The 26,884-nt window shown below is 42.5% G+C and overlaps 1 protein-coding gene across 3 annotated transcripts in view; it reads left to right on the forward strand.

Moving 5' to 3' along the window:
* LOC141173960 (sodium/calcium exchanger 1-like) overlaps positions 1-25,933 on the forward strand; it is a 77,217-nt gene extending 51,284 nt beyond the window's left edge. For 2 of the 3 annotated variants that reach the window (XM_073658510.1, XM_073658511.1), the window contains exons 3-7: positions 3,335-3,429; positions 5,330-5,448; positions 12,953-13,052; positions 14,017-14,289; positions 16,346-25,933. In XM_073658510.1, the coding sequence (XP_073514611.1) occupies positions 3,335-3,429; positions 5,330-5,448; positions 12,953-13,052; positions 14,017-14,289; positions 16,346-16,722 (964 nt within the window). In that variant the 3' untranslated portion in view covers positions 16,723-25,933. The remainder of the gene's footprint in view (positions 1-3,334; positions 3,430-5,329; positions 5,449-12,952; positions 13,053-14,016; positions 14,290-16,345) is intronic. The other variant, XM_073658512.1, reaches the window with a different exon arrangement.
* Positions 25,934-26,884: the final 951 nt, after the last annotated feature.

The raw sequence follows: 26,884 nt of genomic DNA on the forward strand, positions 1-26,884 counted from the left end.
AGGTTGCTGTGCTTGGCATTGCAGATGCCTTCTTGATCCTCTCATCTCTGTAGTATAGTGATATCCTTCTCCCTTTAGGACTCAGCAGCGACCTCCACCTTCTGCTGCTGATTGACACACCCATGCTTGGTAGTGAAAAACCCTCAGTTTCTTCAGAGAGTCGCCGGTGATAGTTCTATGTACCTCTGCGCAGGCTTGGAGTACTAGCAGTCGGCTAGTCTAGTCTTTGGTGCCCTTAGAGGACAATTGGCGTTATCTCTCTGGTGTCTGCTCAAGCTAAGTGTATCCCCTTTGTTTGTTTACCTTGGTGTCTTTAGTTTGTAGTGGGACCTGACTAGTGCTCACCCCATCCCCTCCCTATCTAGGGCTAAGCTCTAGGGACATTCAGGGTTTAGGTTCCTGCTCGGCAATAGGTGCAGAACCTATATAGGGACGGTAGGGTAGGCAGTGTGATATTAGCTCTGCCTAGGGGTCTCCACTCTCCTTTTCCCTAGTTGTTTGGCTCCCTTCCCCCTCTTCCTGTCGTTGTACACTTATTCCTTTCTTCTCCTTGTGTGACACCAAGCAATCAATGTAGGATAAACTAAAGTTAAAAAAAAAATCATAATATGAAGTTCAAGCATCATTTGCCAGAAATAATGAGATTCTCACAGACCTTGACATTGTTCACAAAGAACAGGAATTGGTACATTGTATGCTTATATCAGCAAACACAGCATCTGCCATTAATTAACCAACATAGGATATAAAAAGAACAATCCATAGAAAAAAAAGACCTAAGGGAGGACTATTAATGTACATAGCAGAACAATAATAGGGAACCATATTAGCATCTTAAAGAGAACTGTCAGCTCTGGTAGAATTTTGGACCATCTCTTTTTGGAACTCTGTTGTGTTTTTCCTCTGCTATTACGGCTGTAAATGTTTAAATAAATTGACAGCTGGACGTTACCATTAATCTAATCAATGGGGCATGTCCTTACAGAGTATGAGTCTGGCCGATTTGTGCTGACTGTGTCTGATTTTGTAGAGACTCATCCTATTGGCAAGAAGAATTGTAGCATACAGATGTCAATGTATCCCTAGAGGAGCGGCACAATGCAGAGCTCCAAGAAAAGATTGGTGATTTTCCATTGTTATGAAACAAAACGCTGACAACAATAAAACTAAAGAAACTACAAAAATGATAAATAGACTAGATACTTTGGTTTGGTGCAACAAGCTCTATATTATGTAATCACTTGCTGTCTATTACTGTACATTAGTGACAATTTTCCCTCCACTCTTTGAACACAATGAACATACATGGACAAAAGTATCAGATTAAAGGTTTTCTGACCTCCAAATCTAAATCCATAGACATTAATATGAAGTTGGTCCTACCTTTGCAGATATAACAGCTTCCAATCTTCTGGGAAGGATCTACAAGATTTTGGAGGTGTCTGTAGGACTTTTTGCACCATCATCCAGAAGAGCATTTGTGAGGTCAGATATTGATGATGGGAAGAGGACCGGGGTCACAATCTTTATTCTAGTTCATACCAAAGGTGTTGGATAGGGTTTAGGTCTGGACTCTGTGCGGCCGGTCATGTTCTTCCAGAACTAACTCCCCAACCATGTCTTTATGGATCTTGTTTTCGTGGGAAATAGAAAAGGGCCTTCCCCAAACTGTTTCCAGAAAGTTAAAAGCTATAATCGTCCAAAATGTTTTGTGCTGAAGTAATACGATTTCCTTACACTAGAACTAAGGGATTTAGGCTGACCCCTGAAAAACAAGCCATAGCATTATCCCTCCTCCACCAAACTTTACAGCGAGCACAATGCTGTCAGGAAGGTAACGTTCTCCTGGCTTTCACCAAACCCAGGTTCATCCATTAGACAACAGAGAGAGAAGTGTGATCTGTCACTGCAGAGAACAGGTTTCCACTGCTCCACAGTCCAATGGTGGTGGCTTTACACCGCTCCATCTGACGCTCAGCATTGTGCTTGGTGATGTACGGCTGCATGCAGCGGCTAGGCTATGAAGCTCCCGGCGGGCGTGCAGTGTTTGTGCTGATGTTAATACCAGAGGCCAGGACTCTGCAGTTATGGAGTCAGCAGAGTGGTGGTGACTTTCCTGGATCTGGTCCTCGGTCCCCCGCTCTGTAATGTTATGAGGTCTCCACTTTGTGGCTGAGTTGCTGCGGCTCCTTCCACTTCTCAATAATATCACTCACAAGTGATGGGGGAGTATATGAATGGACTTGTCACCCCAATAGATCCTACTACAGGACCACAATGCTATCAGGAAGCTCTACACCACCGGCCGTTCTGTTACATGGTAGTAAAAGCAGACGGGATGGCGAGGAGACGGATGTTATACACTGGGAGGGGGAGAGATGGGCCAGATACTATACACAGGGGGCAATGGGACTAAAAGAAAGGTACGTAAACAATTAATAGATGCGTCCCAATACTTTTGTGCATATAGTATATGTGTTTTTTTCCACTATACTATGTAATTTAAAGGGGGTTTAGAACTGTTGATTATTTAAGAAAAAAAACGCAATAAGCTTTTTCACCTTTAAATTCTTTATAAAAAAAAAGTAATACAGCAGACCTTAGAAATTACTTTAAAAAAGCATAGTCTCCTAATTGATTCCTCTTCCATCACTTCTCTTCTAATGTTGCTCCAGTCCCCTACCGGTCTCTATAATCCCTTTCCCAGCACAATTGGCCATGTGAATGCTACCGGGCCGGACGATCTTTCACTGCTATATCCAGTGCTTGTAAAAAAATTTATTTTTGGCATAATTTTTTTTCATCTTTTTAAGAAATGCAATGGTCTGTAGACACATATATACCGGAGCATTAAGGTTTGTGTGATGGGTAGAAACGCTGAGTTTTCCCTCATTACATACCATCTCTTTTATTGTTGTGCTGCCTACTAGGCAATAATTGTTTTCTATTCCCATTGTCACACTCTGCTGCTCGGCACCGATGAAGGATTCTCAGTTATATTATATTCATCGTATTGTTGCGGTTGGGACTGGTTGATTCTTCATCATTCTTGTGCGATAGCTTTACCGATGAAGAACAATAAGCTAAATGATATTAGACCTTAATCTGTATCTGTTATCATATCTGCCTCCGCTTACATTAGGGACCTGTATGGTTCCTCGTAGTGAACAGTGGTGATCACTATTGTTTCACCCCAGGGGTAATTGTGCTGAACTTTAGAATCCAATGTCCTATTGTTATAAAAGCTTCATATGTTGAATTCCTAATGCATGAAGTGAATGGATATGATTTATGGTCCATGTGCTCAATACACTGACCACGTATCTTCTTCCAGGAGGTATATTGAGATACAGATCATTGATGATGAGGAATATGAAAAAAACAAGAACTTCTTCATTGAACTTGGAGAACCGGAAATGCAGAGAGGAGGTAAAGTCAGAAGGGTAATTAATAAATTAGTGGGAATTGAATCGTGATTTAGGTGGAGGAAGAAACACTATTGATGAGAGACCAAGTCGATCTGTGAAATATGGAGCATGTTTGGATTGACCTGACCACCAGGTCTCCCAACCCAAGTTGACCTTCTTCGTAGGCATTGGGTCAGTTCAAAAGACCCATTGGTCAAGGTCAGGTCTTCTGATCCGATCAGTCTGTATTTCATGGATGTGTGAAACTGGCCTTATGCTTAACATAATCAAGTTGTAGGGAGCCATCATGGCTCACTCACAGAGTATTGAGGGCCTCTACATTTCCCCATATGCCGCCCATTTTAAACAGAGGTGGACAAAGTTTTTTTACTGAAGCATTCTTTCTGAATGAAAACTTTTGCCATTGTTACATCTTTGCACCTGCACCAACGACGTCTCCTTTTGCCCGCCAGGCACATTGGTATTCACTTTGCAGGTGCTGTTGGTGATGGAGGAGGACATGTCATGGCCAATATTACTAGATAGCACAGCTGCCGTCCAGCCAGGGATATTGTGTAGCTGGTACTTGTGGTAGCATTCAGTCAGACAGAATGGGTGTGTGCTTCCAACACTTCAACAAGATTAGGCAGCTCCCTGTTGTGGCCAATTGGGCAGTACCACAATCTGTTTAACCTGCCAATTATTGTGCTTTGTTTACTCCCCATACTCTGATGCTCCTCTTCTGTTGTACTGACCCTTTTCTTAATCCGGCTTGTGACCCTGACTACATCTTCGTGACCCCCCCCATCCCGATCTGACCTTAGCTTATCTCACCTTGCTTTTGACTGTCCCCCTGATATCCGATCCTGGCTATTCCCTTGAGTACGTTGTGTCCTTCTGATTTCGTCCCTTCTTTTACAATCCTGCTAGTTTGACTATCCTTGTCTAAAGCTGGCTCATCCATCCAGCAGCTACTCCGTGGATGTAACCCCAGGGACCCCATTGTAAAATCTCTTTATACAAAGGTAAAGGGTTAAGGCCAAGGTTCCTCTGGAACCTTCTAGATGGAGTTCCTAGCCCCAAGGTAGCCTTATTGAGCTGCCAGCCTCAGAAAGACTTTAGAGCAATCGTCTTTATGACACCATATTACAGAATTATTCTTTCCTAAACGACTCTGTGTGCCACCACACAACCACCCACATACAGCAGTGCCATGTGCATGAGGCCGAACGGAGGCTACAAATATGATGATTGTTATTATGCCATTTTTTATATGAACTACACTTTTTTAATATCACTAATGGCAAAATTGCAATATTAAACATCCCTCTTTACCGTTCTTGGTAGCTAGAGACGAGTTCTCCAAGAAGATCAGTTTTGTTACTCTGTCGGATGATGTTTATGCTGTATGTGCATATAGGAGAATGGATTATATTTATATTGTGAGAAATCGGAGTCATTAAAGGAATAGAGAATGAGTGGAGTATAGTGCTCGTTACTGGAGTTTGTCTAGGGTTTTCGGGCATGCACCGAGTATCGCGGGTGCTCGAGTGACATGTTCGAGTCCCCACAGCCGCATGTTTCGCAGCAGGTAGACAGCCACAAAACATGTGAGAATTACCTGATAACCACGGGCAATCCCCGCATGTTTTGTGGCTAACAGTCATGAAACATGCGGCCGCGGGGAGTTGAACATGTCACTCGAGCACCCGCGATACTCAGTGCATACCCGAGCACTCTAGACAAACTCGAGAAACGAGCACTTGAGCTTATCACTATTCACCACCGCTCCGTTGAAAATACCCCCATAAGTTTATGGTTGCAAAGCAATGACTTGCACAGCATGTATTCCCGTGCAGTAACTCTGTTTATCAGCTCCAATAACATTTATCGTGATTTAACCTGTGATGTTTTCCACGTAGGTGAGACAGGTGGAAAATGGGTGGTGTGTACCAAGAGCGGTGAGGAGATTGCAGGAAGCCCCAGTCTGGGAGAACATCGCAAGACGGAAATTATAATAGAAGAATCATACGAATTCAAGGTGCGATGGAGAAGAAAAGAAAAGAGTGCACCCTAAGGATAGAATGGACGGTGACATTAGATAATTGCTGATAGCAGAAGTCAACAACTTAATGTCAGACAGGGCACACATGGCTCCATATTTCTTCTGGATATGACAACTGGACTGAGAGTTGAGCCTTTACCCCCCACAGAACATGCAAATCTCACTTTGAAGAAGACCTGTCACTTGCTATTGATATGTAATTGTTTTACATGGTGTAAATGCCGCTTTTCTCCTGAATCCAACGTTATTTTTCTTTTGTTCCTGTGCCTCTCCAGTCCTGAGATATGGCCTCCTCTTCCCTGTATATAAATCTAGTCTTGTTACTAAGGGAGTGTGATCTTCTTAAAGACTACACAGAGAAGAGTTGAAAACTACACCCTCTTGGTTAGCAAGACTAGATTTATATACAGGAAAGAAGGGGGCATATCTGAGGAACGGAGAGGCACAGGAACAAAAGAAAAATAACACCGGATTCAGGAGAACAGCGGCATTCACACCAGGTAAAGATCCTCTTTAAATTTCATTATAATCATTATACTTGCACACGTAGATCAATAAATATAATAATAATCAGCCTTTAACATATAGAGCCTAATGTTTAGCAATAGTCTCCAAAGTCTTAGGGGGTTGTCTTCAGCTATATTTTTGTGGGCCATTATTATGCCCTAGAAGATCCTTTGGTACTTTGACAGACCAGTGTAACTTTAAGGAGGACCCGTCACTAGGTCAAAAATGGCCAGTTTTTGCTCTTAATTTATTCCCATTACATTCCTGATTATTAAGTTTTTTTGTCTTTAAAAAAATCTGCCAAACGATATGGGTTTTTTTATTTAGTGCTATTATTTATGGTCCTTACCAAGGGGCAATAGTATACCTGCCCAGATCGCAAAAACTCATGCACCAACAGGATGTAGCAATCCCCCCTCTGATAAAGGTGGAGGCAACGCAGGTGGAAAATACTGATGAGACAACCACTCATCGTATTGAAATTGCACACAATTAATGTCACTGTTAGGACCCTCCTGTTTGTTTTTTTCCATCTTGTGTTTTGCGGTCACATGACCATCTGCCTTTATATTTCAGCTCCGCCCTTTTGGCTGTGCTGGACTTCAGTGTTTGACTATTTTTCTAGCCAGGTGCTTCGGTGCCTATCTCTGTCAGTTCGCTTGGTCCTTCTGGGACCTCTAGTACCTTTTTGTCAGTTTGTCTTTTTGTGTTCTGCAACAACTTCTCTGTTTAGGTGGTGTCCCATTTTTGTCCCAGTCCTTAGTTCTTTTAGGGACCCATCCCCTTATGCAATAGGTCTTCGTTCAGACTAGCCGAGGACTAAGGCGGGTCTGTTCACTAGGAACCGGCAGCCCGCTACATCGTAGGGATTCAGCTTAGTCTTACTGTAGGGACAGCTTTCCCCTATCTTTCCTTAGTACTTGTTGCAGATCATAACAGTAATTCCAGCCCAAAAAACTAAAAGGAAAGAAATTCGGGGATCAGTATGGTTTCCGTCCAGGATTTGGCTCAATGCTTGTAGAGATTGTCTCTGGAGGTGGCCAAGCTACAGCAACACGTGAGTAGCTGTTCTGGAGCGCATTTTGTGGAACCCAAGGTAGGACTGCCTGATATTTTTTATGGTAAACAGCAAGAGTTTTTTTCCTTTAAAAATGCTTGGATGTTATATTTTCGTTTGAGACCAAGGTCCTCTGGGAATGAATCACAGTGCATTGGTTTTATTATGTCACTTTTGAGCAATGAACCACAGGGTTGGGCCTTTTCTCTCCAACCTAATGATCCATGCTTAGGGTCTGTAGAAGAATTCTTTTCTGCTATGGGTCTATTATATGACAAGCCTGATAGAATCTCATCTGCTAAGGCAGAACTCAGGCGTTTGAATCAGGGGTCAGGTGATGCTGAAAATTATTGCACACACTTCAGAAGATGGGCTTCAGAAGTCTTATGGAATGATCCTGCTCCGAAATGTTTATTTCTTGCTGGTCTGAGTGAAAGGGTTAAGGATCTGCTAATTGCATTCCCTGCACCTGAGACTATGCAGGATGCCATGCAATTAGCTGTTCATGTGGACAGGAGGCTGAGGTTCAGGCTGAATGAGGTAAAGACTCCTGTAATGTCAGGTCCTAGTCCCCAGAAAATCTGCTCAGACGGCGGACAACCGAGGGAGGTTGGGGCGATGTGACTCCGCTCTCAGGAAAGAGACCGGAGGTTCGCTGAGGGATTGTGTCTTTATTGTGGTAAAGCTGACCATTTGATTAAGTATTGTGAGCGTCGTTTAAGTAAAGAAAAAAAAAAGGTCAAGTATGCCCGTATTGCTTGTTTACGCTCTGCAAGAGTATTTCTTTCAGGGAGTACTACTCTGCAGGGAGATTTGATTGAATTTCAGGTATTTGTGGATTGTGGTTCAACACTTAATGTGATTGATAAGGGGTTTTTGGAAATACTTAAATTGAAATCCAAACCTTTGTTATCACCTATTTCTGTGGTTGCAATTGATAACACTCCCTTGAAATGTATTACTCACAAAACTGCTGCATTTCCTCTCACTATCAATGGAGTTCACCAAGAAATTTTGGACTTGGTTGTTTTGGATAATTTACCCTCTCCGGTCGTTCTAGGTTTGCCTTGGTTAAAACTGCACAATCCTTTACTGGACTGGTCTACTAATGTGATTAAGTCTTGGAGTCCGAAGTGCTATGATAAATGTTGTAATGGTCGTATTGCGGCTGTGGAAAAAGTGGAATTACCGGTACCTATTCAAGATGTTTGGAGGGTTTTTTCGGAGGAGGAGTCGCAAGTTTTACCTCCTCATAGGGATTATGATTGCGCCATTGAGTTTGTTTTCCGGGAGCTACTCTTCCCCAGAGTCGCTTGTTTAATCTGACTATCCCTGAAAGAAAGGCCTTGGAGGAATACATACAGACTAGCCTGGCTGCTGGTCACATTAGACCTTCTAAGTCACCTGTGGCAGTTGGATTTTTCTTTGTTAAAAAAAAGGACGGGGGTTTACGTCCATGTCTGGATTTTCATGAAATTAATAAAATTACCGTACGCAATTCCTACCCATTGCCGTTAATTCCTGACTTGTTTAACCAGTTAGTGGGAGCCAAGTGGTTCTCTAAAATTGATCTCCGGGGGGCATACAATTTGTTACGAGTGAAGGAGGGTGATGAATGGAAAACTTCTTTTAACACTCCGGTAGGTCATTTTGAGAATCTGGTGATGCCTTTTGGTCTTACCAATGCACCTGCATTTTTTCAGAACCTTATTAATGACATCCTGAGACCTTTGATTGGTAAGAATGTGGTTGTGTATTTGGATGACATTTTGATTTATTCACCAGATCTGGAGTCCCATTGGCAGAGTGTACGTGAAGTTTTGCAGTTATTGAGTGATGATTCACTCTTTGCTAAGCTGATGAAATGTGAGTTCGCTGTGTAGAAAATTAGTTTTTTGGGCTACATTGTCTCCAGCGAGGGCTTTGAGAAGGTTCAGGCTGTGCAGGAATGGCCTAGGCCTATTGGTTTGAAATCTATACAGAGATTTTTGGGTTTTGCCAATTATTACAGGAAATTCATTAAGAATTTTTCTGTAATTGTTAAACCTCTAACCGATCTCACCAGGAAAGGTGCGAATACGGCCCAGTGGACTACTGAGGCCATTGAAGCGTTTAAGTATCTCAAAGAGAGGTTCAGTTCTGCCCCTATCCTTATGCAGCCTGATGAGACCAAGCCTTTTTTGGTCGAGGTTGATGCTTCATCGGTGGGGGTCGGAGCAGTTTTGTCTCAGGAGAACAAGGGTGGAGTACATCCTTGTGCCTTCTTTTCGAAAAAAATTTTGGAAACCGAACTGAATTATGATGTTGGAAATAGGGAGTTGCTGACTATTAAACTCGCGTTTGAACACTGGCGTCATTTTTTGGAAGGCGCTAGATTTCCTATTCAGGTTTTCACAGATCATAAGAATTTGATCTATCTGGATGCTGCCAAGCGCTTGAATGCCCGTCAAGCTAGGTGGGCACTTTTTTTTTCTCGGTTTCATTTTTCTGTTACCTATATCCCTGGTACTAAGAATGTTAAAGCCGATGCTTTATCTCGCAGCTTCTCTCCTACGGTCGGTGCCGAGGAGGAGGAGAGCATTTTACAGAAAGGAGTTGTGGTGGCGGCATTGGACTCCATTTTGGAGGATGGGATTCTGAAAGCTAAAGATGATGCTCCATCTAACACTCCCCATGGGAGGTTGTTCGTGCCTAGAGTCTTTAGGAGAGATTTGTTTGTGGAGTGTCATGAGTCTCAGTTGGCAGGTCATCCAGGAATTTCTGAGACTAAGAGACTTATCAGTCGCAGTTTTTGGTGGCCTGGATGGCAGAAAGAAGTCATCAAGTGGGTGCGTCAATGTACTGTGTGTGCTAGGTCAAAGGCTTCACATACTCCTGCTGCGGAGTTGCTTTGCCCTCTGAAGGTTCCTAGTGCTCCTTGGACGCATCTCACAATGGATTTTATTACTGATCTTCCTGTGTCTGAGGGTTTTACTGTCATCTGGGTGGTCGTGGACCGTTTTAGTAAGATGTGTCATTTGGTTCCATTCATTAAGTTGCCCTGCGCCAAGACACTCGCTAAGGCATTTGTTAAGTAGATTGTCAAGCTCCATGGCGTTCCCACGGATATTGTTTCTGATAGAGGACCTCAGTTTGTGGCTCGCTTTTGGCATGCTTTTTGTGACAGGTTGGGAGTCCATTTGTCATTTTCGTCTGAGTATCATCCTGAGTCTAATGGACAGAATGAAAGAAAGAACCAGGATGTAGAACAGTTTTTGCGTTGTTTTGTGGCGGACAATCAAGAGGTGTGGTCTGAGTTTCTGCCTCTCACGGAATTTGCTCTGAACAATCATACATCCTCCTCTGCTGGGTGGTCTCCTTTTTTTGGTTGTACTGGGAGACATCCATCTTTTGGTTCGTTCTCCAAATTGGGGTCGGCGGTGCCGGAGGAGGAGAATTTTTCCGGTGATTTGGAGAGAGTTTGGACTAATGTACGTTGCAACCTTCAAGAGGCTAACAAGAAGTCCAAGAAGTATTTTGACAGGAAACGTAAGGAGGATTTGTTTACTGTGGGTGACATGGTTTGGTTGTCCTCAAAGAACCTGCGGTTGAGGATTCCCTCTAAAAAATCGGGTCCTAAGTTTGTGGGTCCATTTAAAGTGCTTCAGGTTGTTAACCCGTCTGCTGTTAGGTTGGATGTCCCTACTTCCTGGAAGATTAATCCTGTGTTTCATGTTTCCTTGTTGAAAAAGGCTGATGTGTCAGATAGGGATTCCACTGTCACAGTTCCTCCTGTGGTGGAAGATGGCGAATATGAAATTTCTTGTATCTTGAATTCTAGATGGCATAGAGGGAGATTACAGTATCTTGTCTCCTGGAAGGGTTTCGGTCCCGAAGACAACTCCTGGGTAAGGACGGATGATGTCTCTGCTCCTAGGCTTGTTAAAGCTTTCCACAAGAGTCTTCCGGATAGGCCTGGGCCTGGAGGATCTGGAGGATCCTCATAAAAGAGGGGGTACTGTTAGAATCTTGCGTTTTGCCGTGACGTGACCATCTGCCTTTATATTCCAGCTCCGCCCTTTTGGCTGTGCTGGACCTCAGTGTTTGACTGTTTCTGTAACCAGGTGCTTCGGTGCCTTTCTCTGTCAGTTCGCTTGGTCCTTCTGGGGCCTCTATTACCTTTTTGTCAGTTTGTCTTTTTATGTTCTGCAACAACTTCTCTGTTTAGGAGGTGTCCCATTTTTGTCCCAGTCATTAGTTCTTTTAGGGACCCCTCCCCTTATGCTATAGGTCTTCGTTCAGACTAGCCGAGGACTAAGGCGGGTCTGTTCGCTAGGAACAGGCAGCCTGCTACATCGTAGGAATTCAGCTTAGTCTTACTGTAGGGACAGCTTTCCCCTATCTTTCCTTAGTACTTGTTGCAGATCATAACAGTCACGGCTGTGTCAAAGGTGACAGACAGTCGCCCTGCAGTGGTTTGCAGGAGTTCTCCACATTTGGCAATGCAGACATATGCCTAGATAGGAGGCTGTGTTTAGGACCCAGCGACTACCTCCTTTTAGTTTGGGTGTATATATACCTGGTGTGTTTAGGTGTGCGTCACTATATTCATTCCTACTTAGAACTTGGCTGAAGCAGCATCACGTCCTCTTAGGAGTCTTGAGGCCGTGTGCCCTGTTGGAGCTCTTCTAAAGCTAAGTTATTATTTCCCTGTGTGGTCTTCCCCTTTTGTCTTTAGAGTGCTAGTGGAGGTTGACTAGTGCTCATCTCCTTCCACCCCCAGCTTTAGCCTTACGCCAGGGATAGTAGGGCAAGGCACCTGATCGGCGACAGCTGCGGAGCCTCTATAGGGACGTTAGGGGGAGACAGGGTGACGCTAGTCCAGATTAGGAGGTCACCTCTGCCCCTTTCCCTAGTGTCTGGGCTCCCTTTCCCTTTCCCCTGTGTTTCACTCACAGCTGGCGTGACAATTAAGGCTTGTATATGGCGCTGGTCACACAGCCAAGCCCATCTATGTTGGCCTTGTAAACTAGGGTGTCTGTCCTGGTGGAGTGCACTTATATAGTGTGGGGCAGCCTGACTAATCTAATAGTATGGGCGCCATATACAAGCCTTATTTGTGTGCAGTTTCAATACTAAGCAATCACCCCCTCCATGCATCGGTAGGCTGTGAGTGGTTGTCTCATCAGAAGTTTGCACTTGTGTTGCCTCCACCTTTATCAAGGGAGGCTTGCTGCATCCTGTTAGTGCATGCGTTTTTGTGATCTAGGCAGGTAAATTCTTTGCAGCTTTGCTTCTAATCTTTTTACAAGGGGGCGTGGCTCACAAGTTAATTCAGAGCAACCTAAAGACACACCCATGAGGATCCTCACAGCCACGCCCCTTTGTAAAGACTCCAAATGACAAGGCCCATATATCTGGGACTGTATGGCCAATTTAAAAAATACAAAAAAATGAAATACTCAAAGGAATATAATAAAAGGAAAAACTGGCCACTTTTGACCTAGTAACTGGTCCTGTTTAAGACATATAGATTTATTCAGCATCTTATCTATACAGATCAATGCAAATCTTTTCTTGGAAATACTGTAAGGTAAAAGTCAATGTATGTTCAGTGATTAGGAAATGTTCCCATGATAAAAAGCGCTGTAACGTTTGTAAATGTGGACATCTAGTTTTACTCGTCACTTATCGCTCTATTTCTTCATCCCTCCCTCGCTCTTCGAGCATGACCCGGGTCTCCGTTCTCTGCTCGTCTTCTATATTTCAGTGCCGCCAACCTTATCTTATGTTATCCCTTCTCCCCATGTTCTTCAATCTGCCTCAATTTTCTCAGCATGTCCTTTTCTTATGGTTTCCTTTCCTGCGGTGTCGACATCTTCATCCTTACAGCCTGGTGGTTCGTCAACCCCCGTCCTCTTTTCGTTTTATATATAGAGCACTGTGGACAAGCTGATCAAAAAAGCAAACTTGGCTTTGGTGGTCGGGAGCAGCAGTTGGAGGGAGCAGTTTGTGAGCGCCGTCACGGTCAGCGCAGGTGAGGTGGTCACATCCCGCACATGATCACCCTCCGCACAATCATCTCCAGTGTCCATAGCTTTCCCAAAACACAGTAAGGCTATGTTCACACACGTTGGGTTTTTCATCGTTTTTTGCTGCAGATTTTTATGCAAATTTTCAGCTGTGTTTTGCAGTACCAGCAAAGTCTATGAAAAAAACAGAATTCTCTGTTCACACATCATGGTTTTTTTTTGTTGTTGCGTATTTTGTGCCTTGGTTGGGTTTTCAGAACATAGAGCAGGTCACTTCTTTCAGCGTTTTTTTCACCCATAGGAAGTAATGGGTCATGAAAAAGAGTTGAAAAAGCGCATCAAAATTTGCATCAGCGTTTTTTCAACGTTTTTGATGGCAAAATTAGAATGGGGTTCTTTTTTTTCCACAGAATTTTATGTACATTGCAGAAATAGAGACAGAAGGACAGTGAAAAAAAATGCTGAAAAAACGCATCAAAAAACGCAGCAAAACCTGCGTTTTTGACGCAGCTGATTTCCTGTTTTGCTGAAGATTTGTTATGTAAAAAAAAAATCCAGCATGTGTGAACATAGCCTAAGGCTTTACATTTAGTCTCATGCTTACGCCAGCACACTTATAGTTATATATATCACACACTAACCCCAAACTGCTCACTACTTTTTGCACACATACTTTACATGCAGAATTGCTTTTGCACATTTCTCCACACCACTAACACTGCATCCCCCCTCTCCCCACATGTCCTCTCTGCTGGCATGTTACCATATCCCACAATTTTTTTCGTTTTTTTATCTATTCTTCAACCTGATATTCCTCCTATTATCATTCTATCACTACCCCCTTCTCTTTATCCAATCTGTCCATAAATCTTTTTGCTCATTTTGCCTCTGTTCCTTTGCTTTGGCGCTGCCCTCTTCTTCCAACCTTTCCCTCCCCGAAACCCTTTCTGCATGTCCCATCTTGGGCAGGAGATGATGATGATGAGGAGAGCAGTGAGGAAGGGCTACCCAGTTGCTGTGACTACATCATGCATTTCCTGACCGTCTTCTGGAAGGTGCTCTTTGCCTTTGTGCCCCCCACTGAGTACTGGGGCGGCTGGGCCTGCTTTCTGGTCTCCATCTGCATCATTGGAATCCTCACTGCTGTCACTGGTGACCTGGCTGCACACTTTGGCTGCACAGTTGGCCTCAAAGACTCCGTCACTGCTGTGGTCTTTGTAGCCTTGGGTACATCTGTACCAGGTATGGACTGCTCTGTAAAGTAGGTTATATTATTTTTCTGTGTCTTTCTTTTTTTTTTTTTGGGTGGGGATGCCATTTATAGTCATAATATGAATGAATATCTCTCGTATAACATTGTATTTATGGCCAAATTCGCACAGCATCAAAGGGCTGCAATTGATTTGTCTCCTTTGTTGCTGCTCCTACACGGTCATAGCAGGCGGCTTAGGGTCTGTTCTAATATTTCCACATCTCCGTTTTGATATAGGAACAGAAATACGGTGATAACGACACTACCGCATCACTCACATGTCAGAAACGTCTCCCGATGGACCCCATTGACTATAATGAGTTCCATCGGTTTACGTTGTGATGTCCAATATTTTACCAGACAGTAATAAAATGATGAACACTATAAACTTTGCAATGGAAGCTCCTATAGCGTGGCCGTGGCCCAACTTGTTCCAATTTTCAAAATTTAATTTGTAGACCTGTTTCTTGTTCTGAATATAATCACAATAAAGTTCTTTCTTACTTTTTTTTTTAAAGAAGCACTCCTCCTCCTTTCAAAAATGTTATCCTCTTAATATATTGCAGTTATCATATTATACAGCACTGTGTACTTACAATTGCTCATTTTGCCTTTCTACCCAGTTAATTCTTCTCTTTTCCATTACGTCTATGACATCACGTGATTAAAAACTGATTGGCCGAATCCTTCTAAGCTCTATGTAGAAACAGAAGGTCAATTTTACCTGTATGAGTCATAAGTCTCTGCATAAGTGCCTGGCAGGGGAGGAGGGAGCAGCTGTGTCAGGAGTTGAAGAAGGGGATGATAAATGCAGGGACAAGAGACTTCCTGTTTCAACATAGAGCAAAGAGAAAAGAGAAAAATTAGTTGGGTAGAAAGGGAAAATGAGCAATTGTAAGTACACAGTGCTATATAATATGATGACTTGAAGATTTTAAAGGATAAAAACTTTGATGAGAGGAGGAGTGCTTCTTTAATGTATTTACTAACTTGAAGGCTTTGTAAAATATTCCTTGAATGTATCTAGTTTCACCAGCTAAACTTACTAGAAACTCCCAAGTTCCAAGCCAAAATATATAACAGGGTCCCCACCTATCATGTGCCACTTAAAGTGGTTGTCTGTTCTTAGGCTACAAGTCTGCAGTCACACTATGTGTCTGCAGACTTGTGAATCCTCACTGTGCGTTGTCAGAATTCTCCGGTGCCGGCAAGTGCATGACCATAAGTATGAGATTTGCATACATGCAGTCATGTGCCGACTAGACTTGCGCGGCCTCGCTCAATGCTAGTGTATTGTGCGAGGCCGGACACGTCTAGTCGATATGTGGCCAGAAGTATGACAATTACATGCTTGCATTCACATGTCTGCCCGCTGCCAGGTCCGGCATCGGAGAAACTTCATACGTGAGGATTCACAAGTCTGCAGTCACAGCTACTGCGGACTTTTAGCCTAAAGCCAAACAACTCATTTAAGGCCCCCATACAAATTAAATAGGAATTGATTGATCATTTGGCTGACAGCTGTCTCTCCCAACTCCCCCATCCACAGGCATTCCCAACACAGAAAGCTACTGCCAGACCCCTCTGGCAGAGGCTTATTTGCCTGCAGAATAAAAGGATCAATTCTTGTAATTCCAACATGTCAAACCTTCTCTCTCCCAACATCATCTGTCAGGCGGCCCCCTTACACATTAGGCTGTTGGGCAATCTAATGTGTATAATACTGAAGCCTAATTATGTGGATAAAAGCCCCCTAGGCCACTTCAGACACGAGGGCCTGGGTACAACTGCAACCTCTGCACCCCTTTGACCCCCAACCTAGATAATAAATATGGACCTATGTCTTTATTAATAGATTACTTTACCTTTATTCTGTTATGATAAATGTAGTTAAAATCGACAAATAATTTATAACTTGGAAAACTTTTTTACGTATAGATATAAAATTAGAAAGATGCTAATTAAAATAACATGCATGTAAACTTTATCCGGTGTTCGCCTAGTGCATTCACGTCTTTCTATCTTCTATTTTTTTTTTCCCTTTAGACACATTTGCAAGTAAAGTGGCAGCAGTCCAAGACCCTCATGCCGATGCCTCCATTGGTAATGTGACAGGTAGCAATGCAGTCAATGTCTTCTTGGGCTTAGGTGTTGCGTGGAGCATTGCTTCTATATTTTGGGCCGGAAAGGGCAAAACTTTCCATGTAGCCCCCGGTAGCCTTGCTTTTTCTGTCACCTTATTCACCGGCCTCTCTATTGTCTGCCTCTGTGCTCTCCTCTACCGCAGACGGCCACCAGTAGGAGGAGAACTCGGGGGTCCACGGCTACCCAAAATCCTGACTTCCCTTATATTTGTAGGGTTGTGGTTGGTCTACATCTTACTGGCATCACTGGAAGCCTATTGCCACATACCTGGTTTTTAAAGACTGTTCGTCCTTCTTCGAGGTTTGTCTTCCCTGGATCTTTTTTGGTCAATTTCTATACAGCTTTTTAAACTTCTCACACATCTCAAAAAATAAATTGCACAAGTGAGACGACGGATAACTCTATTAGCCTTCAGCGACATATCATTGCTCTTGACTATGTTGTCTTCCCAGGTTTTCCATCTCACCCTAGGACAATTTTGTCAATTGAACCTCTGAGGGTAAAAAAAACAACATGTAATTGTTCTGCCATGTCAACAACCACACAATTTTTGGAGAGCACTGTTATTTTCTTGGACGGTTTGGACAACTATTACTGTTTCTGGATTGTTCTGACTGTGTGAGACAATAAATAAAGAACTATCTCATCGGAATATATACTGCCACATCTAGAAATGTTATTCCACTGCCAGGAGCAGTTGACGAAGAGATTACTCTCTCAAAGACAGTGAAGCGTCCGTGTTTTCTGTTTCTTGGCTATTGAATTGACACAAAATGAACAAAAAAAAAACAAATAACGACCACATCCAGGGCTTCCATTGTCCACTCCAGACGAAATGGGGTCTTCCTTTGTAAGGAAGTGCCATGGAATCAGAGTAATGTTGGACCAAGTAACGGGGAATTACAATTTTGCGTCCAGGTTTCTACAACCTTCTGAAGAGTCAATGACTCCCTTAAAAGGCAACTTAGTTAAAACTCTTTTAGATTGGCTGATGATCAGCAAAATGGACATTCATGGGGACGTTTGCTGAGAACTACAGTATTTCCCCATGTAACTACGCTCAGCGATCTGCTGACAAACGAGCTTGTTTGTTGGCTGATCCCAACATGATGGGGTCAAACGATCAATACTATTGTTACGACTGTTCGTCCCCATACATTTTGCTCGGCGTCAACTAGCTGTGTAGTCGATGGGCGCTCATTTCGGGTAGAAAATCTGCCCATCTTAAAAGACCCTTAGAAATGATATTACTGATAATGGAAATTAAATTAGGAGTATCCAAACAATCTCAGGTTAAAGTAACTATTTTTAAGAACATATCATGTTTTTGTGCTAAATGTATTTTTAAAACATTTTTGTCATTTTTATTTCATATCATAATCTATATTAAAGGGACTCTGTCACCTTGGAAAATCTGCAGGCAAATAGTGGTGTAAGGGGTGCACATCATTCCGTATCTGTGGGTGCACAGGAAGGGAACCACCCCTGTGTCGGCCGAGCATGCCTGTCTCACAAAGCGCTTGATCTGTACTCTCTCTCTTTGCCTTCTATATGGCAATCTGTCTGATGAAGGTCTAAAGTAGGCCAAAATATTATTTTTCTGAAATTCACCATTAAAGATTGTTTTCTCCTGCAGGAAAATAGTCTAACCATTCTGCCCGGCCGTCTGACTGCCATCTGGAGAAAATTAACTTATTTCCTTGCAGGAGCCGGCCGCCGGCTTTCAGTGATACAGGCGTGCATGCACCAGCTACAATCTGTACTCTCTTTCCCTTCTATATGGTAATACATCTGATGAAGGTCTAAAGTAGACCGAAACGTTATTTTTCTGAATTGCACGATTAAAGATTGTTTTCTCCTTCAGGAAAATAGGGTTACAATGCTTCCCGGGTGACTGACTGCCATGTGGAGAAAATTAACTTATTTCCTCCCAGGAGCCGCCCGCTTTCAGTGATAGAGATGTGCACGCACCAGCTTCAATCACTGCTCACAGCACCTTTAACTTTACACACACATTTGCTTAATAGCTCGCTTTGCGCTGCACATTGAGCTGTCAATCAAAGTGTTGGTGGCTCAGTAAGCAGGGCTTCAGTTAACCACATATCTGCAGGTAAAAAGCATTTTCCAAGATGATAAGTTCCTTTTAAAAATAAAAATCATTGGAAATCTTGCAATTTTTTACACTGGCCACTGGAGTTAGTTGAGACTCATACTTCCTGTTCTTAACATAAGACTTTTCAGAAGTCTCATTATTGGCGCAGACAGAATTACAATGACAGATACAATTTCTATATACAGCTGATAACACTGCTTACCATGCATCCCCTCCCTTCACAATGACCTTTGCACACACTCATTAGATGCTTCAATGTAAAAGATAGGGGCGGAGTCAGTCTATTGCTGCTAATGTACATGTGTATTTCCTAAAATAACACGAAGAATGAGTCTAGAATAGCTCCAGTGTCCGGTGTGAATCCTGCCAGATTTTTTATTTTAATATAGATTGTGATATGAAAAATAAAAATATCCAAAAATTATAAATACATTTTCAATAAAAACCTGATTTAGGCAGTAGGTCATTTTCTGATGACACATTCCCTTTCAAAATGTATGCTTTTCTGTTGAAGAATTTTCATATGTGCAGTAAGCATCGGAAACGTCGAAACTTTGACATAAAAAAAAATTATAAATTTCTATTGCAATAGCTAAATTTGCACTAAATTGTATGGAGATGGACTAAAAGGTTGTAATATACTGTATGATTGGGCAGCAGAATTATTGATGGAAGGGAGTATTAGGAGGCGATGAAGACGTTGCGGGAATATTTGGCACTGTGTCAATATGATTGTCCTCCGTGAGTTCTTTGCACGTAAACTCACTGTATAACCTTTATAAACAATGTGTATGTGTGTTCGGTACGTTACGATGTACATACAACACGTATGTGACATGTTTAATGGTGCTGTGTAGGGTGCGTCGTTTCTCAAGGGTATTGTGTTTGATTTCCAGGATATGAGTGTAGAATAAAAGTCCACACTTAGAGACGTCTAGAATCAGTGGAGAGTGCGGTCTAATTGTTGATATTTGTGGTGCTACACTACGGTATATGTGTCACATGTGATTACCCGTGTGTGGAGTAGGGGCTACACAGCTCATCTGTGCAATACATTTCTTTGGAAAACTCTAACAATTGAATGTATATTTGCTTTGTGTATTCCCGAAATGGTCCAGAAACTACCTAATCATCAACTCCCGACCCCCCGGTAAAATGAAATATCTGCCCCCTGGAAAGGGGGTATCACAAGAATAATGGGCACTGCAATAGTGCTGGGGATGATGCTCCATGCCTTTCTTTATGGTATGATTTTTTTTAAATGATTTTAGCAGTGCAGATAAATAATTTTTTTTAGTTGTTGAAATCATTTTTGCGGGGTCCTTTACTTGATGCAGATGTATAGGACTGTGGGCAATCGTCCGCCTGGTGTGTAAGGTTATGTGCGCACGATCAGGATTTTCTTGCAGAAATTTCTGCAGCGTTTCTGCAAGGTTCTGCACCTCTTAGCAGCAAAAATGCTGCGGAAAATCCACAGCGTTTTTTATGTGTTTTGATGCGTTTTTTTCCAATGCATTGTATAGGAAAAACGCACAAAGAATGGACATGCTGCTTCTTTTAACGCACATGAAATTCTGTAAGGAAAAATCCTGATCTTGTGCACAGATCTTGCAAAATCTCATAGAAAATGCTGGGAGAAGGTTTGCAATGCGTTTTTGGGGCCAATTCCACGCGGATTTACCCCATCAAAAATGCACCGTGTGCACATAGCCTTACACTGCTTTAGTGCCTCTCATTGTCATGACCGCTATAGTGTCGTGTGCACAGCGAAGGTTGGTAATTGGCTGCAGTGGTCACCTGAGTGATGAACGGAATCTCATCACTGCAGTACCAGTAGAGATCACTGGGGGCAGTAATGTATTTTGATTTCTCTATTTTGTAACATTCCGTACTATTTGTACAATCCCATTTAAGGGATTTTTCATCAAAGATAGTATTCTGCAGTGAACAGTTTGTCCTCAGCTGATTTTGTATTGTCAAGCCAGAAATGTAATATTTATATGCTAGCTTATATAGCACCATTGTCATCACTGTCCCCATTGGGGCTCACAATCTAAATTGCCTATCATTATGTTTTTGGAAACCAGAGGGAACCCACACAAACACTGAGAGAACATACAAACTCCTTGCAGATGTTTTACTTTGTGGGATTTTAACCCAGGACCCCAGAGCTGCAAAGCAACAGAGCTAACCTCTGAGCTTTTGTGCTGCCCAGTATTACATGTGTCAAAGTAATTAATTTGGGAGCAACTGAATGCTTCAACACATGCATTAATATAAATTACTGTTAAGCCCCACATATAAATTAGACTATTGTCGGCTGAACCCGCCAATATCACCGGGGTTGGCCAACTGTTTAATGCTTATGGGGGCGCCAGCCAATTAATCATCCAAAGAGATGTCGATGGGACGTGTCCGATTTTGGACTGCCGATTGCATTGTTCTTCTGGAGATAAGCCACCGGCTTAGCCTTGTGGAGTGGCTTTCCATTTTGGCTTACAGCAGCCCTACAAAAAAGGGATTGTTCCAGCTTTTGGGTAAAAATTCTACTTTGTCTGAATATTTTAAAATTAATTTAAAAAACAGCATGGCGGAGAGAAAAGAAAAACTACGCGCTTCAAACGCTATCCACTATATGGGATAGCGTTCGAAAAACTTAGCTTTTCTTTCTGCCATGCGGTTTTTGAAATGTATTTTAAAATTTTCAAATAAAGTAGAATTCTTACCCAGGAGCTGGAACAATCCCTTTTTTTTTGCATTGCATCTCTTCACGTCTGGTCAGATTGTGGTTCCGGGCATACTGGACTTCATTCGTCTTCTGTGTTGAGCTGGCAAACAATTTTCTCTCTCTTATAGGAGCCCCCTTCTATATTGTAGCAGCCGTCGTCCATACCCAACTGCACCCGTGTCATTTATACAGTCATCACTAAGATGACGTTCACAGTCAAGTGCCAACTGACTGCCGTTCTGTTTAGCAAATATTTCATAAAATGTCCATTAGAGATAATTATGTGATATCTAATTAAAAATCAAATGAAATACACTGTAACTATAGATCAATATATTCATTCTGCAAGAGCTATGATCATTAATTCTTTACAGGATGTCATCAATGTAACCACCATGTGAAAACCTGGGGCAACGCTCTATGGCACAAAACTCATGTAGCCCCCCATTGTCATCTGAGGGTTCGGTACTGACCTAATGTCTGTATCTATCCCCTCTTAAGACCCTGTGATATCCCCATGTGGATTGTTTTATGCTTTCCCCATCCTATTGGTTGACCCTCAGTGTTGGCCATTGTCTGCGCCTCTAAGGATTGATGTAGGGTAACGTGGCACCAGTGTTGGAAACAGCTCCTTGAGAGACCATGAAATTGATGTCACAACATGTATGGGTAAAGGAGAACTCCTCCAGATTGTTGGGTAGGCTCTGGGCACCTGCTTAGGGTAGCATTGAGGAGCTAATGCATGGGGAGAGGGGAAAACCTGCAAGATTTTGCACGTCTGGCTGCCAATACTTGTGGAGAGATTATGCTACAGGTAGGTCAACAACGGTCCTCATGTGGTGCAGTGGATCCCAGTTTTGCCAGGTACTGATGTTGGCCTTGGTTATTCGTATTGATGTCATCACAATCTTCATCTGGTTCCATTCGTCATAAGAATGGGGTACATCCACTTTCCCATATTATCAGCTATAAAAAAAACTGGAGGGCTCAGAAAAATTCTAGACAACTGAATCTAAATTCTTTGAAGGACCCGGTGGCTCCAGGATCTTCATAGTCACGCTCTGTGCTTGATGACTTCACCACGTTAGGCTTTTGCTCCATGGCCGGGATCATATTTGACATAAGTCAGTGCACCCTTATTCTAGGAGTTGTGCATTGTGCATTTATATTCCCTGACTTTGCGTTTATCCTCAATAAATAAAAGCCAGTCTATTATGTAACCTGGATTTTCTGGAATCAGCAGGGGGCCTTGTTACCGATATGTCAGAAGAACCCCTGCAAAAAAGGATAGCAGGAGACAGTAAATTCTGTCCCTTTCATGCTCCGGAGGAGCTGGGTGCCCGCACTAATTCTTTGTAAATTGTATTATATTGGAAATGATTAATCCTCAGAGAGCCCTAATCCGTCACTTTTTGCTGTGCCTTTTGTTACAGTCTTTGGTGCGCTGTGTGCATGCTAAAACCTAAATTGGATAGAAATATATAGTCAAAAAAGAGTCTGGAGGACATTAACAGCATTAGAAAATGGCAAGCGTTAATCTTTCTCCGTAACCCACTTTACACAGTATCTCTCCAGACTTGTTTGGCTCAGCATGCAAAGCTCGAAAGCCTCGGGGCAACAGATACGAGTCCTTTGATTAAGACTTGGACTGACTGACAAAATGTAGCGCCAGATAAATTCCTCCGAGTGCTCCGTCGCTATCTCTAACCACCTCCAGCACATACATACTGAAAATCTATAGACGCCCATGTGAACTTAGATGACCCTTTGACCAATTAAATATCTTGTTTTATATACTTTAGAGAAATCTTTTTGATTAATTTGGGATGTTTCACTAAGGAGAATTTGTGAACTTGACGGTTATTTAAATATTTCGGTATATACTATGATAACCATGGTTAAAAGGGAGTTGGGTGAGAATTGGACACTAGCCTAAACTAGCAGATACCTACTTTAGGGATCTGTCAAATGCAGTATTATGGACTGTAGGTAAATCAACTCCATTCATATAAAACCTCATCATGACATCTGATAATATGCTCTCCGATATCTGTGGTTGATTGGAATAAAGGTTTAATCCCCAACGATCCCAAGATCAGCCCAGTCCTGAATGGAGCAAATGTGCTAATCCTCGACCTCTGCTTCATTCATGGTCTATGGGACTGCCGGAAATAGCTGAGCGCTATATCGGCTACCCCATAAACAAGTCAATACAGCGTGGGCCGAGCATGTGCACCTTCGTTCCAATCAAGACGTTGCTGCAGAATCCTGTTCCAGAGCCTCGATCTTGGGATCGTTTGGGTACTCAACAGTCGGATCCCCAACGATCAGCAACGGTAACTTGATTTTTTGGGTATAACCTTTTTTTGGTGCATATAGAGGGCCTGATGTTCTAATACTGTCTTAAATTTAGACAGCGGAAAAGTAGACTAGATGAGCCCAATTTATCATAGTGGTTATTGCTGGATGATAAATTGGCTCATTTTTAGACACTTTACCACCTCTTGCTCTAGGCCACTCTTGACCAGTATTTTAAGCCAAACCCCTATTCCCACATTTCAGACGAGGTGCAAAAGTATCTAAAACACCTAATAAATGTTCTGCATGGCATGCGCATCTGAATTCTATCTCTAAAGGAGACAGAATTTTTGTGCACTTTAAAGAGTAAATCTGACCCATTGCACTTATTCAAAGACAAATGAAAGTGATGGATGATCAATTAATCTCATGATCAGTGCAAATGAGAAGTGGTACAGAGAATTTTGGATGGGGGTTCCCAGACACACAGGTAGGTTTGTGCAAATACAGACACACATGCTCATATGCTTTCCATATACAGTGCTCCCATTACATTCCATTGATCATTGGTGGATCCCAGTGAAAACTATATTTCTGGTCCTTGAGTTTGTCCATAAGTTTTGCAGTATATACAGTATAAGGCCTCATTCACGCGTCAGTTTTTTTCATGGACTGAGTTTCATCCATTTTATCAGAGTTTAGTACAAGTTTCATCATCCTTTCTAGTGCGTGAAAAAGAAAAAAGTTTCTCCACCTTCTCCTATTTAAGAGTCCGTGAAAATCGGACCACACTCGGATGTCATCTGCTTGCTGCCCGATTTTTTCGCGAAGCCATAGACTTGGATTGCCGATTTTAATCCGAATCGAACATGTCTCTACATTGTTGTGCTGCCCTCTTGGATCGTCAAAAATCATGAACATGTGAATGATGCTAGTCCCTATTATACAGTAGGTGAAAAATATGGATAGCACTCGTACGCAAAAAAATGGACATCTGAATGAGGCCTTAGAGGTATAGGAAAGTAGCAACTCTGAGCCAACTACAAAATCATCACACTACTGTGGGGGGAACATGGAGAAGACTTACTGCACCCGGGTCACCAGGCAGAATTTTCAATATTAACATATATTTTTTTTTATACTTGGCAAATATTTTCCTGAACAATAACAGAAACCCCCTTTAGGCTGGTGCTTTGTGGCCCGGTTGTTACATTACTACATCACAGCCTAATCCAAGTGAATGGGGCCACATGTCGACAGTCAAAGTACCGCGATGAACAGGCAGAAAAAAGTAGGAATCATTTGGCTTTTTGTGACTTGTTTTTGCGGGCAAAGTACCTTAATGGTCGCGATTCACTTGCATTATGCTTTGCCAAGGATTACTGCGATCATTCACCTGTACTTCAGCCAAAGTCGAAATGTAGCCGCAGCTTTAGGCGCTTAGTGTTCCAATTGTTCTATCAAGCTGGCCATAGATGGAAAAAATTCAGCATCTACCACCACTCTGAGTGTTTATGGGGTAAAACACCCTAATAATTTGCCCTATTTTTCCGTGACGTTTGGCGTTTTCACCCACCATGAATCAATTCTGGGAATTATACCTATTGTCATGCACTTGCGCTGTGCTGGAAAGCGTAGTCTCAATAAAGTGGCCCTTGTGTTTTTCAGCAGCGCCCAATGGTTCTTTGTTTTTCTTCTACACCACGCATTCACTGATAATTTTCCAGGTGGGTGATATAAGTGGTCCAACCCTACATACTCAAGAGTAAAAGAAAAAAGTTGAAATCATAAAAAAACCCTCTGCTTGTGTATGTTTGTCTTATGGTAAAAATGCGTGAAAACGGTACAAATCTTGACTCACGACAAATTGGTAGAATGTCGTTATGTATTACTTCTAAAATATTTTGCCTTTTTTATGCCGGTGTCCTGATGGTTGAGGTATCGTTGTTTGGTTTCAGAAGTATAATTCTTTTAAGTTTTACAGACCCATTACCACTTTGTGCACTACTGTTTGCGTGGACGTTTTCACAAATGTCTTGCACATCATGACGCGTTACGTTATTTGTCCCAAAAGCTGGACCATGTTCTGGTGACTCGTCTTGGTTAATGTTCTGAGTGTGTGGCATCCAACTTTGTACTTCAAGTCCCAAGAAATGTGTGTGTTCCTAAAACTGTCGGTCGGGTCCAGATGTGAGTGGGTTGATGTCACAGCCCTCCGTTATAAAGTGTCTTTGTTATAAAACTTTGTAAATGTGTTGGACCTGGATGTGATGTCACATTCTTGTTGTATCAATGGAGAGGTTTGACCTTGTCTAGCCAATAAAACAGGAAACCTGAGTCGTCACTGTCATGTCTGATGTCTTGGTCATTTTTATGTCACCGCCACATTAATGTAGGTGAATGAAACAAATATTTCATGTGACCATAATACATGAGATAAATCTAAACTAACTTACTGATTTTGGCAGCATCAGTCAACGATCGAAAGATCTAAAGCGTTTAGGGATCTACTGGGTCCAGTGTCAGACTGAAGAACATTGGGCCCACCAGAGGATTTGATTCTAAGGGCAAACTTTTCTCTCCCACTCAAGAGCCCCCATAGCAGCTGCAAGGTTTGCACTGTAAACTCTCCTGAAGGAGAAGCCAGGGCCCATTGGAGGATTCTCCGGTTCTCTGGTGGGCCAGTCCAACCTTGCCTGAGTCCTTTAATTTTCAGCATGCTTAACCTTTTGTTTCCGCAAGACATAAGTCATTCCCAGGCGGGTGTGGGTGGGACAGAGCCAATTCACCTCTTACCAAACCAGAATCGCGGGAGCTTAATGGACAATTGACTTGAGATCATATTTATACAGCCCGTTGATATTGATGCAGAGATCGGTTACATGAAAATGGGGATCTACAGTTATGTACACAGAGGAACTCAAATGTAATGTTCCCTTCATAGGGCCTAATTGCTTTTGTAGGATAACCAGTGGGCCAAGAATTGAGAGATTTTGTGAGATCTTGAATGTTACTATTAGGGACGCCCCTAAAAATCAGACTGAGATTGGGACGCAGTGCACGGACTGGCCGGCGGCTCTCCCCACCTGAGCGTGACAGCTCTATATTTCTATGCAGCTGTCACACTCGGGTGGGTAGAGCCGCCGGCCAGTCTGCATTGCAATCTGATCTCGGTCCAATTTATACAGCCTTAATGTTTATTTGACTTTCAACCTTTGACAAAAGATCGAAAGGATCAGTAAATAAATAATTGAAAATCACTTCCAACCTGTCATTTACACCAAAGGAAAAAAAAAATGAA

Source organism: Phyllobates terribilis, unplaced genomic scaffold (assembly GCF_046119375.1).
Source record: "Phyllobates terribilis strain yellow unplaced genomic scaffold, ASM4611937v1 Scaffold_13__5_contigs__length_258822181, whole genome shotgun sequence".
NCBI lineage: Eukaryota > Metazoa > Chordata > Amphibia > Anura > Dendrobatidae > Phyllobates > Phyllobates terribilis.